General features: G+C 45.3%; 1 protein-coding gene and 1 pseudogene across 1 annotated transcript; both read right to left on the minus strand.

The window, feature by feature from the left end:
- Positions 1–992: 992 nt before the first annotated feature.
- LOC125509968 (uncharacterized) lies at positions 993–4,548 on the minus strand. The gene is made up of 4 exons (XM_048675043.2): positions 4,116–4,548; positions 3,104–3,201; positions 2,942–3,007; positions 993–1,949 (listed from the first exon to the last, which is right to left on the minus strand). Exons 1-4 carry the CDS (start codon positions 4,481–4,483, stop codon positions 1,270–1,272), a joined length of 1,212 nt encoding a protein of 403 aa, XP_048531000.1. The 5' UTR covers positions 4,484–4,548; the 3' UTR covers positions 993–1,269.
- Positions 4,549–5,131: 583 nt separating this feature from the next.
- LOC125556370 (uncharacterized) lies at positions 5,132–8,393 on the minus strand (annotated as a pseudogene).
- Between the last annotated feature and the right edge of the window lie 8,484 nt (positions 8,394–16,877).

Below are 16,877 nucleotides of genomic sequence, written 5' to 3' on the forward strand. Positions count from 1 at the left end.
TTTTTTTATCCTAGATAAATCTGCTGCCCCTACCAAGAATACTCATATTACTTCAATGTAAAGAAGTTCTATTTATCCGTTTCAGACATAAATGTGGAAAGTAACAGGACTTATGATCTTTTCCTGACCCTAGAGGTTATGTAGAGTGGGATTGCTTAGTTCCCCTCACAACTTCCTCTTCTCCTGCAATTGCGTACACCAAAGAATATTTGTCTGGCCATCCTGTCATGTTTAACAGTTTAAGCATAAATGTTTCTTCTGCCTTTGTTAACAAACATGTTCTAACGGTTGTGGTGATATTTCGGTGTTCATGTATGAGGTTGATGCAGTGATTGGAGCTTTGCAACGATTGCACTGGAAAGCATACAGACATAGGCTCTGTTTGGATGTAGATACTCAAGCCACGGAATTGAAATGGGGTGTTTATCAGAATTTGCTTATCAGTACTACTATTATGTCTGTTCAGAGTCGAAAATTTCTACATGTAAAAGTATTCTGGACGATCGTACTTCCTCTCTTGTACCGAAATTGAAATGTTGTACCAACATTGGCCATACCCATATTCTGCATGAAATTTCGTCTGGACAATTTGCTTCACTTGAATCAAAGAACTTCCTAGTTTCTTTACTTTCTAAACATGCTACCAGGATCTCGGAATCACGACCGCTACAGCTCCCACATAACTGCAGGTCGCACTACAGCTTTGACTGTTCGCTGAAATCAGAACAAAGTGGCAAACTGGTGCGCGTGAGTGTGACAAACAGTTGGGCCAAATCCTGAAGAAAGCTCAAATCCCTCAAAAGTGACACAAATCACTGGAGCAGGGGGAAACGGCAAATCATAGATGACACTTTGATTTGAGGAGAAGCCACAGACTACTTGGTAAAAGAGAAACTGGGTCCATGCGGAAACAAATTGGTCTCTACAGATGGAATGAATATGCATGCACTTAAAACGCAAAAATGAGCTCCAAACACATTTGTACACAGACAGAATATAAAAGTGATTCAATAGAACACACAGAACATGTTGCTATTACAATACGGCAACAAATAACAAAGCTCTGGTTCCATACGATAGTCAGCATTGTATTTATTTCGACAAAGAGAAAAAAACAAAGCACTTCTTACCTAAGCTTGCAGTAGTTCTAGTTCTCAAAACACCATTATGGATAGAGAATATATGCATAAAAGTCCACGAGAACAACATAGGGCGACTCGAGCATAGCTCTTACTAACTTCCTACACAGCGCTCTTCTACCAGTCTTCTCTACTGGTAGTTCCTCCCTGGCCCGTCCCTGCCCTCATAGGGAGGAGGGGCGGCGTTGCTGTAGTTACCGCCACCTTGGTAGCCTGGGTTACCACCTGGTTGGCCCTGGTAGTCTGGTGCACCACCACCATAGCTAGGACCACCGCCATGGTAGGGAGGAGGCTGGTTGCCACCTGCGAAAGGTGGCGGCGGGTTGCCTCCTGGCGCTCCACCCTGGTATCCAGGGTTGTTGCTATGGTAGGCTGGGCCTGGTCCATTGTGCATGTTGCCACCAGGATTACCCTGGTAACCTTGGTTACCAGCTTGGTAGCCAGGGGCTGGGGCACCTCGGTATCCAGGGGGTGGTGGTGCATTTGGATAGTTTGGTCCACCTCCTGCAGCATAGCCTGCCTGTGGGTTTGGTGCATGGGGCTGGTAATTTGGTGGAGCACCTGAAGGCGGCGGCGGGCCCTGTGCACCACGACTTGGAGGAGCAGCATCATGGGGTGGCATTTGGTTTGGAGGCCCACTCTGGTAGGCCTGTGTGTTCTCCCTTCTCCTTTCAAAGTTCCTCGACCTGTCAAAGTTGCGAGGCCTGTCATTGCGCCGGGATCTTTCATTGGCACGGGCATTGTTTCTCACCCACTCCTCATGGTATTTGGGGTCGTAAGGAACAGCTTGTCCATCTATAAATGGTTCTCCTGAAATACAAGGCATCAGATACACTCTCTTACATATGGACACGGATGAAAACTGGAAAAAGTGCACAAGCTCAAATAATCCAGGGAAGAAACGGCAGGTTAAAATGTTAAAAACTGCCACCTCAAGGGGCTCAAATTGCCAGGACAGAATGACAAACACTTGATATTATAAATCGTCTTGCTCAAAGCACTCGACAGGCTAGATAATCATACAGATTTGCATTTTTATCTTAGGATATAGCCCTTATCTTATACTGTACTAGGATATATAGTTCTAGGAGGACGATGTATACTTTAAACAAAAGCTGGAAACTACAGAAGCGCTATCATATAGCTCTCATATCAATTTTGAGTTGTACTCTGTTATATTCAGGTTTCATCAGATGACAGAAGTTTGTAGTTTGTAGCGTTACCAAAAAGTTACAGGGGCCAACATAAGCTCAAAATTCAATTAAAAATTAACGAAGTTGTCACCAAACACCATTTCTTTCAGTTGAAAAGATATTTTACATACTGGTTACATCCTTTACTATATACTGTAGGAATGAAGATACAGAGAGCAGTCAAGATTTAACTCAAATACTAGAAAACTCCACGATAACAACAATGAGATGTTCATCACTAAACAGATAAATGCTTAACTATAAATCAACGGGGTACAGAAGCAAATCAGCAGAACAAATAAGATAACAATGATGATCATTGTTTAATAAATGGAAAAATATTCTGACAGGATAACAATATTAACCTTTTGAGTAAAAATACAATTCCTAAAATGCATGTGCTACAGGAAATTACAACATCTAGAAAAAGTATTATATAGGGATTCTGAAAATTCCTAGATCTGGAACATGCAATTAAGATAATCATAACACAACATCATAGTAGCAGCACAGAGTGGTAAATCTATTACCTAGTCAGGGAAAGAGCAACAGGCATTTAAAATTATTATACTGTAGTCAATATTCAGTCAGATAGTACATAATCATTACCTCCATAGTCCTTATTTCTGACGTCCAGGTATGAATCAGGAAGAACCCAACGGACTTTAGGCAACTCTGAAAACAATAATTTAGGGGCATTTAACACAAGATCATTTTAAGTCACCTTCATAAAAAGATCACATACAAGACTTTTCATGTAATGATCAATACCTTTGAGTTTGTAGGAGAGTTCCTCAGATACTAGGGCACCAAAAGCAAAATAATGCCTAGTTGACACAGAGTAGATCTTCATCCTTGCTTCGTCTTCACTGGAACATAGGAAAGATCCAAGATACAGATATGTTATGAATAGCACATGGATGACTAAAAACACACTTCATGTTAAGACTGAAGACAACCAAGACATCATGGAGAATTCTGTTCTATTATCATCAAACCAATAAGTTGTTATGGTTCAGAGAAGCAAAGAAAAATACTAAGAAACGGTGAAACTGCAAGAGATGTCCACCAAAAAAGTTAGTGAACTCACAGTTGTCTAGGTACCAAAAACAGATAATAAGCATGATCCCCAAGTAATGTGAAAGGAGCATTAAAATGATAAAATTGCACAAAAATGAGATAGGAACAATGGACACATTATCACACTTCTCCAATTCCGACTCATAACCCATGAAATCGATAAAAATACCTCCATCAGTAAATCTACAAAATAACCAAACTTCAACGACCCCTCTCTAACTGAGTCTCTACACCCACTAATTTCCAAACACCCTGAAACATGTCGGTGCATCAGAACAATACCCCACCCACATAGACCATACAAATGAATCCCCACTCTGTCATAACCATACTACCATAGTTAATATTGCATATAAAAGACTAAGAACAACAAGCATGATCTCTAAAACAGTGATCAGAGCATCAGTCGTCTCTATTCAACTAACATAGCAATTTCAAACATCCATGCGGTCATTATTGCTGCATAATAAATTAAAAAAGCCCTGGTCAGGAACTGGTAATTTCAATCTCTGTACAAACAAATTGGAGGCTAGTATCACAACAGACGCTAGCACACCATCCACTACATTACCTTAACAACGCTCGCCATTCCCCACCCCGAATCCCCTCCACAGAATCCAGATCCAAACATACGCACCATAAAACTACCCTGATGCGAGGAGCGCGTCAGTGCGGGAGGGGGATGTGGCACGGGGAGCCATACCTTCCGACGACCTGGGCGAGGGTCTTGATGTACCCGTCGATGATCTCGTCGCGGGTGACGTCGGGGTTGGCGCCGTCGCCTGGGGGCGGCTCCATGACGACGAGCCAGTGCTCGAAGTCGCAGCCGTCGAGGAGGATCGTCTCCTTGGGCGGGCGGTTGCTCCAGTTCGGGGACGAGTCCCGCAGCGACGAGTTCGCGGGCTGCGTCGCGAATCGCCTCGCCGCCGCCCAGGGCGCCGCGGCGGGGGACGGGACCAGCGCCGCCGGGAGGAGGCTCCCCGCGGCCGCGACCGGGCGGAGGAAGCGGGAGGCGGCGGCGTGGAGGGGCGAGGCCCTGGAGAGGAGGAGCGCGCGCGACGCCGACGCCATGGTGGAAAACCCTAGCGGGGATGGGGGATGGGGGAAATGGGACGGGGAGTGACCACGGGGTTTAAGGCTTCAGCGAGAGTGCGATTTATAGAGGGGCCCGTGTTTCGTTGCGGCCACCGAAATATCTCCATTCACTGGGCTTGGGCTGTAAAGAGTGTGATCTGTTGTATTAGGGATATGGACCTCCATGTGTAATGGGCCGCAAAAGAAGATCGATGCGATTCGATTTCGGCCTAGGATCTAAGCCTTTCACGTGTTTATGTGCCAATCAACAAATAACACAGCTTTTGTCTAAAAAAAACAGCTCTGGCACCATAGTCAGCAGTCAGCACTGTGTTTATTTCGATATAAAGTGAACAAACAATGAGCACATACGAAAACATAGTCATCACAGCATTATATTTATTTGGACAAAGTGGGAATACAATGAGCACTTAGCTAAGCTTCTAGTAATTCTAGTTCTCAAAACACCAATAGGGAGAGAGAATAGTATACATGCATAAAAGTCCATGAGAGCAAGTGAGCAACAAACGAGAGTACAAGACACGAGCAGAGCATGTACGAACTTCCTACGCGGTGCTCTTCTAGCAGTGCTCTCTATTGGTAATGCCTCCCTGGCCCGTCCCTGTGCTCTTCTAGCAGTGTTCTCTATTGGTAATGCCTCCCTGGCCCGTCCCTGCCCTCATAGGTCGGTGGTGCGGCATTGTTGTAGTTGCCACTGCCCTCCTGGTAGCTTATGTTTTGGTATCCTTGTGCACCACCACCATAGCTAGGACCAACGCCTTGGTAGGGAGGATTGTTGCCATCTGGGGAAGGGGGCGACGGATTGCCACCTGGACCTCCACCCTGGTATCCAGGGTTGTTGCTCGGATAGGCAGGGCTTGGACCGCCGTGCATGTTGCCACCATGGTTACCTTGGTTACCAGCTTGATACCCAGGAGTTGGGGCACCTTGGTATCCAGGGTGTGGTGTGTTCTGATAGTTTGGTCCCCCTGCTGGAACATAACCTGATTGTCGGTTTGCTGCATGGGGCTAGTAATTTGGTGGTGGCAGCCCTTGTGCAGGGCGCATTGGAGAAGTGTCGCGGGGTGGCATTTGGTTCTAATCTTCGGTTGATGGTCGGGAAGACTGGTAACTTGGTGGAGCAGACCTGCTTTGGTATGTGTGTTCTCCCTTCTCTTGTCAAAGTTACGAGGTCTGTCGCCGCGTTTGTGCCGGGGTTCATTAGCACGGCGATTGTTAATCACCCATTCCTCATGGTATTTGGGATCGTAAGGAACAGCTTGCCCATCAATAAATGGTTCCCCCGAAATGCAAGAAAAGGCATCAGATATACCAAGATATCTTTGCCATGTGAAGAAGATGAAAAATGAATATGTTGCACAATCTCAAATCATCCAGGAAATGCAACAGGTTAAGATGTTAAAGCTGCCACCTCAAGGAGCTTAAAGGCCAAGACAGAACGACAAACACTTATATGTTAATAAGAGAGACAGATTGCAGCCAAAAACGTATACCACTAGGAGGACTATATATATTTTAAACAAACACTAGCAACTAGAGAAGTGGTTCAGTGTCATATACTCAGCTTCAAAAACGTTTTTGTATTATGGGACGGAGGGAGTAGCTCCTAATTAATTTTAAGTGAACCGTGTAATATTCAGGTTTCATCACAAACAAAAGTTTGTGGTTAGTAACAGTGGCCAACGTAACTTCCTAGTTACGTACCAGTTAATCAAGTTGTCACCAATCTTCATTTTTGTTATTGAATAGATATCATATGTATTGGTGACATCCTTTACTACATATTGTAGAAATGAAGATACAGAGAGCAGCGAAGATTATACTCAAATACTAGAAATTTGAATTTCCACATGATACCAATGATAAGATGTTCACCACTACTATAGTTTACTGCTAAACTATAATGCAAAATGCTACAGGAATTGCAGCACAAATTGGATACCAACAGTGATCATTAATCAATAAATGGAAAAATAATCTGAAGGTAAATCATGCCCTAAGACTTAGTAAAAATACAATTCCTAAAAGCATGTGCTAGACAAAATTACAACCTCAAACAGAAGTACTCCCTCCTAAATATAAATCTTTTTAGAGATTTCAAATGGACTACTACATATAGATGTATATATACATATTTTAGAGCGTAGATATTAGGAATTGTATGTAGTCATTTGTTGAAATCTCTGCAAAGACCTATATTTAAGAACGGAGGGAGTATTATATAGGGATTCTCAAAATTCCTAGGTCTGGAACATGCAATTAAGATAGATGCTCATAACACAACATAATAAATAGCAGCTGAGTGGTAAATCTATTAACTAATCAGGGGGTAAGCAGCAACCATTTCAAATTATTATAGTGGACAAGTAAGATAGGAAGCACATAATCATTTACCTCCGTAGTCCTTGTTTCTGACATCCAGATATGAATCAGGAAGGACCCAGCGGACCTTAGGCAACTCTGGAGATAAAAATTTAGAGGCATGAGGTTACACGAAGACCATGTGAAGTCACCTTCATAAAAAGTTGCAATACCAAAAATTTCATGTAATGATCAATACCTTTGAGTTTATAGGAGAGTTCCTCAGATACTAGGGCTCCAAAAGCAAAATAATGCCGAGTTGACACGGAGTAGATCTTCATCCTTGCTTCTTCTTCACTGGAAGATAGGAAAGATTCAAGATACAGATATGTTAATTATGAAGCACAAAGATGACTTGAAACACATTTCATGTTAGCACTGGAGACAACCAAGACATCAAGGAGAACTCTATTCTGTTCTCCTCAAAGCAATGAGTTGTTATGGTTCAAAGAGGCAAACAAAATTACTAAGAAATGGTGAAACTGCAACATAGTCCAAGGAAGTTAGTGCACTGATAGTCGTCTATGTACATACAAATAACTGACACCAAGCATGCTCCTCAAGCCAGAATCACCATCAACACAAATGATTGAGTGTGATTCCTGAATGAATATGCATAGAAATCATCATGTAAATGATTAAGTGACACAAAACAGCTAGGTAAGGTACACTTATCGCGCCTCAACAATTCCGGGTCATAACACATCAAATCGATAAATCACCTCCATAAGTAATAAATCTACAAAATAACCAAACTTCATCTACCAATCTTCAACCTAGTTCCTTGCCCGCTAATTTCCAAACACTTCCAAATATAGTTGTGCATCAAAATGAGACCTCGCAATACAGACTGACAATATGAACTTCCCATTCTGTCATAAGATTCCCATAGTCAATAACATCAAAATGAGACCTCACTAACACAGACCGGCTAAATGGATTTCCCATTCTGTCATAAGCAGATTGCCATAGTCAATAATGAACATAATAGACAGGAACTACTAGCACAATCTCAAATAGATGCTGGTCAGAAAAGCCCTGCTAGCAGAAACCGATACTTTTCACTTCTCTGTACACACAAAGTGGAGGGCTGGAGGTTAGGCTCCAGAACCTCGAGGATGTGAGGCTTGCGTCAGCGCGGGAGGGGAATGTGGTACTGGGATCCATACCTTCCGACGACCTGAGCGAGGGTCTTGATGTAGCTGTCGATGATCTCGTCGCGGGGGATGTCGGGGTTGGCGCCGTCGCCTGGGGGCGGCTCCATGACGACGAGCCAGTGCTCAAAGTCGCACCCGTCGAGGAGGATTGTCTCCTTGGGTGGGCGGTTGCTCCAGTTCGGGGACGAGTCCCGCAGCGACGAGTGCGCAGGCTGCGTCGCGAACCGCCTGGCAACCGCGACCGGGGATGGGACCAGCACCGCAGGGAGGAGGCTGCCCGCGGCGGCGAGCGGGCGGAGGAAGCGGGAGCCGGCGGCGGGGAGTGGCGATAGCCACGACAGGAGGAGCGCACGCGATGCCGACGCCATGGTGCAAAACCCTAGGGGAGGTGGGGAAATGGGGTAGAGAGAGACGAGGGTTTAAGGCTTTAGCCTAGAGTGCGCGATTACAATTAGCTGACGTATAGCCCAAGTCGTATCATAACCAAACCTGCCTTAATCTCGGTCGTTAGCGATCCATATTTTGGACGCGACGACCTAATCTCGGCGGCACATGAGCCCGCATCACATTTATGCACCGGAATACAAATCCTAAACCTTAGTTATTGCAGGTGCCTTCTAGTAAAATTTACTTAATGTCCTAGTTATATGTCTAAATAATACATCTTGGAAGACAGATATATACCCTAGTTTACTTAATATCCAGCTTCTTGGTTATATGTCAAAAAAATATCTTAGTGGATCCAGCACTACCGGAAAACGGTCCTAACCCGACGGTCAGAACTATGCCGACGACTGTCGTCGGCCTACTTAGAGCTATGCCGACAGCCTAGTCCTGGCCGTCGGGCTACCCTGACCTACGCCGACGGCAGCCGTCGGTATAGAACGGCCGTCGGTACAGCTGCCGACACGTCGACAGCAGCCGTCGGCATACAGATGGGCCCGGCGACCCCGCCCGTGACCAGTGGCTAACGTCGTCAAAACTATGCCGATGGTCGGGACGGGCGGCCGTCGGCATATCTCCGCACGCCACGTCACCGATCCGCGACGTAGCTATGCCAACGACGGCCGTTGGCATAGACGCCACGTCAGCGATCCGCGGCTCGCAGCACACCTAAACCATGTCGTCTCTATGCCGACAGCTTTGCCGTCGGCATAGTTTTTTATTTACATATTTTTTACAAAAAAAAATTTACATATGTTTTTATGCTTTTTATGTATTATATGAATATATATGTGGTTTGTATTTTTCCATAGATTATGAATATATATATATATAGTTTGTATTTTTTTCGAGCATGTTAACAATGTGTTGTCATGTTCTTTTGAATATAGGTCTTTATATTTTATTAAAATCAAAAACAGCTATGCCGACATAAGTTTTGTGGCGGTTGCAAACGCCCGGCACTCGTCTCCGGAGTGTGACTCCCTCACGTCCGCGGTGTGCCCCCCTCACGGATGGCGCCGACGCCAGCATCTGGAGGGTGGAAACAGCCGCATCGGGTCTATACGAAGGGGACGTTGCTCCCAAGTGTTTCTATAGGATGACCTACCACAACCGGGTGGTGTTGTGGCATGTCCGAAGAGGCGGCACGCGTCTCCGGGGTGTGGCCCCCCTCACGGACGGCGCTGCCGGCGGCACCTGGAGGGGAGAAACGGACGCGTCGGGTCTACACACGGAGGGGATGTAGCTGTGGTTTTGGCCCGGATGTTGCTCCCAGGTGTCCCTCTGTGCTGACCAGACGCAACCGGGTGGAGAGGTCCACTGGTCAAAGTGAAAGTGCTAGTGATCGACTAGAGGGGGGGTGTGAATAGGCGATTTTTATGGAAGTCTTCAAAACATGGAAGTTTCGAAGACAAACGATAGAAATAAACCTATTACCATGCAGCGGAAGGTAGACTACACTAAGCAAGCCATAGTCAAGTATTCAATGAAGTGAAAGCACAATGACTAATAGCAACTAGGCAGTATAGATCAGTGATACGTCTCCAACGTATCTATAATTTTTGATTGCTCCATGCTATATTATCTACTGTTTTGGGCAATATTGGGCTTTATTATCCACTTTTATATTACTTTTGGGACTAACCTATTAACCGGAGGCCCAGCCCAGAATTGTTGTTTTTTGCCTATTTCAGTGTTTTGAAGAAAAGGAATATCAGACAGAGTCGAAACGGAACGAAATCAACTGGAGAAGTTATTTTTGGAAGGAAACACACCTGATGGACTTGTACCCCACGTCAAGGAAGGAACGAGGTGCTCACGAGGGTGGGGGGCGCCCCCCTGTCTCGTGGGGCCCTCGTGGCTCCCCTGACGTACCTCCTGCACCCATATATACCTACGTGACCTAAAACTTCCAGAATGCAACATAGATCGGGAGTTCCGTCGTCAGAAGCCTCCGTAGCCACCAAAAGTCAATCGGGAGCCTGTTCCGGCACCCTGCCGGAGGGGGGAACCCTCACCGGTGGCCATCTTCATCATCCCGGCGCTCTCCATGATGAGGAGGGAGTAGTTCTCCCTCGGGGCTGAGGGTATGTACCAGTAGCTATGTGTTTGATCTCTCTCTCTCTCTCTCTCTCTCTCTCGTGTTCTTGATTTGGCACGATCTTGATGTATCGCGAGCTTTGCTATTATAGTTGGATCTTATGTTTCTCCTCCCCCTCTTCTCTCTTGTAATGAATTGAGTTTTCCCTTTGAAGTAATCTTATCGGATTGAGTCTTTAAATATTTGAGAACACTTGATGTATGTCTTGCCGTGGATATCTGTGGTGACAATGGGATACCACGTGCCACTTGATGTATGTTTTGGTGACCAACTTGCGGGTTCTGCCCATGAACCTATGCATAGGGGTTGGCACACGTTTTCGTCGTGATTCTCTGGTAGAAACTTTGGGGCACTCTTTGAGGTCCTTTGTGTTGGTTGAATAGATGAATCTGAGATTGTGTGACGCATATCGTATAATCATACCCACGGATACTTGAGGTGACATTGGAGTATCTAGGTGACATTAGGGTTTTGGTTGATTTGTGTCTTAAGGTGTTATTCTAGTACGAACTCTAGGGCTGTTTGTGACACTTATAGGAATAGCCCAACGGATTGATTGGAAAGAATAACTTTGAGGTGGTTTCGTACCCTACCATAATCTCTTCGTTCGTTCTCCGCTATTAGTGACTTTGGAGTGACTCTTTGTTGCATGTTGAGGGATAGTTATGTGATCCAATTATGTTAGTATTGTTGAGAGAACTTACACTAGCGAAAGTATGAACCCTAGGCCTTATTTCCACACATTGCAATACCGTTTACGCTCACTTTTATCACTTGCTACCTTGCTGTTTTTATAATTTCAGATTACAAATACTATTATCTACTATCCATATACCACTTGTATCACCATCTCTTCGCCGAACTAGTGTACCTATACAATTTACCATTGTATTGGGTGTGTTGGGGACACAAGAGACTCTTTGTTATTTGGTTGCAGGGTTGCTTGAGAGAGACCATCTTCATCCTATGCCTCCTATGGATTGATAAACCTTAGGTCATCCACTTGAGGGAAATTTGCTACTGTCCTACAAACCTCTGCACTTGGAGGCCCAACAGCGTCTACAAGAAGAAGGTTGTGTAGTAGACATCAAGCTCTTTTCTGGCGCCGTTGCCGGGGAGGTTAGTGCTTGAAGGTATATCTTTAGATCTTGCAATCGAGTCTTTTAGTTTCTTGTTTTATCACTAGTTTAGTTTATAAAAGAAAACTATAAAAAATGGAATTGAGTTTGTCTCATATGCTTCACCTTTTTAATATCTTTCGTGAGTATGATGGAAAGGATAATTGTGCTCAAGTGCTAGAAGAAGAAATCTATAAAATGTTTGGCACTAAATATTTGAATGATGAGCATGATTGCAATGTTGTTAGTATGAATTCCTTGAATATCCATGATGCTAATGATATGCAAAGCCACAAGCTTGGGGAAGCTATGTTTGATGAAGATGATATTTTTTGTCCCCCAAGCTTTGATGAGCAAATTTACTATGATGAAAGCATGCCTCCTGAAAGTGCCAGTGATCGACTAGAGGGGGGGTGAATAGGCGATTTTTATGAAAGTCTTCAAAACATGGAAGTTTCGAAGACAAACGCTAGAAATAAACCTATTACCATGCAGCGGAAGGTAGACTACACTAAGCAAGCCATAGTCAAGTATTCAATGAAGTGAAAGCACAATGACTAATAGCAGCTAGGCAGTATAGATCAGGTAGGAAGATAGTGTGAAGCCAATCAGAACAATCAGTTACTCGGTGAAGACAAAAGATAATGCAATCATACAATGACTTCACCAGGGCCAACAGTAAGTAAAGGAATGGGAAGGACGAAACCAGTGACTCGTTGAAGACAATGATTTGTTGGACCAGTTCCAGTTGTTGTGACAACTGTACATCTGGTTAGGGAGGCTGAGATCCAACTCAGAAGACCGCGTCTTCACCTTATTCCCCTTGAGCTAAGGACACCCAGTCCTCGCCCAATCACTCTGGTAAGTCTTCAAGGTAGACTCCCAAACCTTCACAGACTTCGTTCACCGGCGATCCACAATGACTCTTGGATGCTCAGAACGCGACGCCTAACCGGCTGGAGGATTCATAGTCCTTAAGTGTAATAAGTCTTCAGATCACACAGACAGGAAGACTTCAGTGATGCCTAACACTCTTTGGCTCTGGGTGGTTAGGGCTTTATCCTCGCAAGGAATTCTCTCTCAAAGGCTTCGAGGTGGGTTGCTCTCAAACGAAAAAAGCCGTACACTAACTCTGAGTAGCCAACCGTTTATGGTTGTAGGGGGTGGGCTATTTATAGCCACTAGGCAACCCGACCTGATTTGTCCGAAATGACCCTGGGTCACTAAGGAACTGGCACGTGTTCCAATGGTCAGATTTCAAACACACGCGACAACTTTACTTGGGCTCCAAGCAAAGCTGACTCATCCAGCTCTGGATAAGATTTGCTCTCATTGTCTTCGCTCGAAGACATAGGATTTTGGTTGAGCATCACTTCAGTCACTCTAACTTTGTTCACTTGGACACCACTTAACAGTATGGAGGTTCCTATGACTCAACAAAGAAGAAAAGGAGACAACAAAACAACTAAGTCTTCGCGCCCCATAGTCTTCAGGCAATGTCTTCTCTTGTCATAGTCTTCAATGTGAATATCTTCACATACCACCATTGTCTTCAATGTCTTCATACATTTTTAGGGGTCATCTCCAGTAGATAAACCGAATCAATGAGGGACTACTACCTGTGTTATCCTGCAATTCTCACAAACACATTAGTCCCTCAACTAGGTTTGTCGTCAATACTCCAAAACCAACTAGGGGTGGCACTAGATGCACTTCCAATCTCCCCCTTTTTGGTGATTGATGACAAACTGGTTGAAGTTTTCAACGGGGATAAAAGTATGTGAAATGTAAAGGATTTAGGTATTGTCTTCATAAGTGGCAAAGGCTCCCCCTGAAGATGTGCATATAAGTAATTTGCTTTTGGAATGCAAATGCACATGGCAGGTTGTACTTGTGGAGATCCTCTTCAACTTATGACGACAATTCATCATGCATGAAAAGTATGTGAAGATAATGACATGCATAATGAAAAATGGACGTCTGCAGAATGACCTAAGTGTGGAAGTTATCATCGCACATGCGGAATTTATCATCGCATCACAGAATAGCAAATAAGTAGCAGACGACCATCAAGTTTTTGTGTTACAACTCAAAGAACCAAATGTATCAAAAAGCGAGAGTTGTAAACACTAGGAAAAATATAAAACCACCGCCCATATGGACCCGCTTGAAGACTATCAAACTCATATGCTTCTCCCCCTTTTGTCAGTAAGGACCAAAAAGGTTTGAAGACATAGAGCACCTACTCGTTCCCATGAGGAGTTGGTGAAGCAGCAGGGTCGTCGGTGTTGGTTGGCGGTGCAGACGAACTTGGTGCAGTGTTGATTCGCGCTGAAGGTGGTGAAGTAGCATCGTCTTCATCATCGATGACACGTGCATTCACTGTTGCAGCAGAGGAGGAGAACTCAGAGTCTTCAAGGGACGGAGTACGCCGCAGCACAGTCCTTCTCGGAGGTGTTGAGGCAAACTTGAAGCGTTCAGAGAAGCCATCAACTTGAAGATCATCTTCAGAACATATAAGCGTCAGCCCTTTCCATGTACGCCGACAAGTTTCATGGGCGACAAAGGCATTCTTGGTGTCAAGGTTGTGAATCCTGTTTATGTCCACCAAGAGGCTTTTCATTTGGCGCTTCAGCCAGTCATGATGCGTATCCTGTTTCTGATGAAGGGCAACCAGAAGCTCTCGGTCATTGAGAACACGAGATCGCTTCTTAGGCCGTTGTGCAATGGTGCTTTCAGTGGCTTCAGTGAGGGCACGATGAGGTGCACGGGTAGTACCAGCTAGAGGATAAACACGAGTGACTGCTTGGACTCCTTCAATGTGTTGTGAGAAGCTTTGATTATCAGCATTTTGAAGACTAAGGGGCTCCTTAGCATGCTCTGGATAGATGGCTTCAACTGACATATAGACGTCAGGCAGAAAAATCAGATGATTGCGAGCAGAGGGCTGATAGGTGACAGCTGAGTGTAGTTTGATCAGACGCATAATCCATGGAGCGTAAAACTTCAAGCCAAAGAGATCAGATCCTGATGCAGCAAGTTGGCGGATGAAGAAGTCTTGTGCATTGAAGCTTTTGCCGTGAAGAATATGGAAGACCAAAGTCTTCATTGCACCTTCAAGCTTTGCATGTGGAGAATGTCCTTTGATGGGCCAGAGAGTTCGCCTTATAATGTGATAGATAGTACGTGGCAGATACTCAAGGTCTTCAACAAAGAACGCCTTATGATATTCAACATCGGGAGGCAAAGGCTTCATCATGCTAAGCATCTGACTCATGTTGGGTTCAGGCTTGTGAAAAATGCTTTCCATAGCAGCACCGTGAAGCTGACAACCAGGTTCATAAAGATCACCTGGAGTGGGCAGGCCAGTAAGCTCAATGACATCAAAGGCTTTGGCTTCATGATGAACATTGCCTGTCATCCACTCAAGGACCCAAGTCTTCGAATCCCTGTTGTAGCCATGAATATGAAGAGTGGCATAGAATTGGAGCAGCAATTCTTTCTTCCAGTGCTCCTTGTCAGTGACGAACTGCAACAAGCCAGACTCTCTGAAGCAATCCAACGCTTCTTCCAAACAGGGCAGACCAGTTATGGCTTCAGTGTCAAGACGCATATGTGGAAAAATGCGACCTTGATTGTATAAGATGCATGGGTAATAACTGCGCTGCTGATAGCTCCAGAACCGATCAGAAGATATTCTTGCCTTAGAGTAGGGGTTCTTGGCGCTATCAAACAAGGTGTTGTGTGCTTTGAAGCCATTGATATTGAATGATCCGGGTGCAGATGCAGTGCCTGGAAACCTAGGCAGCCTTGGCATTGGCTTCTGAACCCGAGGCCTGCGCTTGACGTGATAGTCAAATTGGGGACCAGCAACAGGTGGAGGAACAAGAAGAGGCCATTTGACAGTGATAAGCTGGCCATAGTTGTATGCTTGCTTGATAGTATGTGGCCTTGGTGGCGGAACAGGAGCAGTGATATCAACAGAGGTGTCAGGCTGCACATCTGTTGCAGGTGCATCATTGACTTCATTGGCTTCTGGCACAGTGTTTGGTGCAGGCTCCACATTGTCTTCAGTCATTGGCTTCAGTGGTGTTAGTGGTGGCAGCCTCAGGATTATCAACCTCCACTTGAGGAGCTGGAGGGTCGGGCACCGACACGTTCACTTCAGGAACAACTTCTTCAGTGATGGGGGGAGTAGGGACACGTTCTTCTGCTTGTTTTTCTTCGGCTGATGCAGCCGGATTGTCTTCAGCAACTTTAGCTTCAGACTCGGAGACATTCACAGTAGGAGTGGCTTCTGGGAACACCTGACGTGCAACAGATTGGTGGTGCACTTCTCCTTCTGAAACGCTCGAAAGAGGGACTTGGGGCCTTGGTCCTTTGCGAAGCCCGCGTAACGCTGGCGACGCCTGTGGAGATGGAGTTGGCTGGGCCTCAAAGTCATCTTCTTCTTCTTGCACTGGTGGGGTGACTTGTTGTTGGGGAGTACTCGGGGTGTCTTGTTGTTGTGGGTGATCAGCCCATGATGCATCCTGAGCAATTGGCGTCAGAGGACGACCAATGCTGATGAGTTTTCTGTTCATGAGAACAGGCGATGATACCAAGTTGTGCTCGATCTGAGGAAGAACTACATCATCTTCAACATTGTCATGGTGACCAATGTCTTCAGCAGCGGTGGGGTCAATTGCTGGAATGTCTTCAGCTTCAGGAGCCTCTGTGGAAGCAGGATCATGAATTACCATCCGCCGTTCTTGATGCGAAGAGTCAGGACAAGCAACCGAGATGGGCTCGACAACAAGGAGCTCTGTGGGAGCAGCCCGATCTTTCTTGGTTTTGTGCTTCTTCTTGGAGGGAGCAACATCAGAAGCTTCAGGATTTTTCCTCTTTCTGGCTTCAGCCTCGGCAGCCCTTGTCTTCTTCAGTTCTGAAGCGGTTGACTTGACCTTTGGCTTCAAGCCGGACATGCTACTTGGGAAGACAATGCGAGGTTCTTCCCGCCTTGAAGGTGCAGATTTGTCATTCGATGGCTTCTTCTTCTTTGCAGCCATTCTGGGGTCAATGCCAGGACGCCCAAGAGCCTTGCGCTTCTCAGCTTCATTGTAGGCTTGCACGCACTTGTCAGCCAGACTCTTCATGCGCTCACGAGAACCTTTAGCTTCTTCTCGTTTCTTGAGAAAAGCTTCCTTGAG

This window comes from Triticum urartu, chromosome 5A, assembly GCF_056163025.1.
Source record: "Triticum urartu cultivar PI428250 chromosome 5A, HENAU_Tu73, whole genome shotgun sequence".
Lineage (NCBI taxonomy): Eukaryota > Viridiplantae > Streptophyta > Magnoliopsida > Poales > Poaceae > Triticum > Triticum urartu.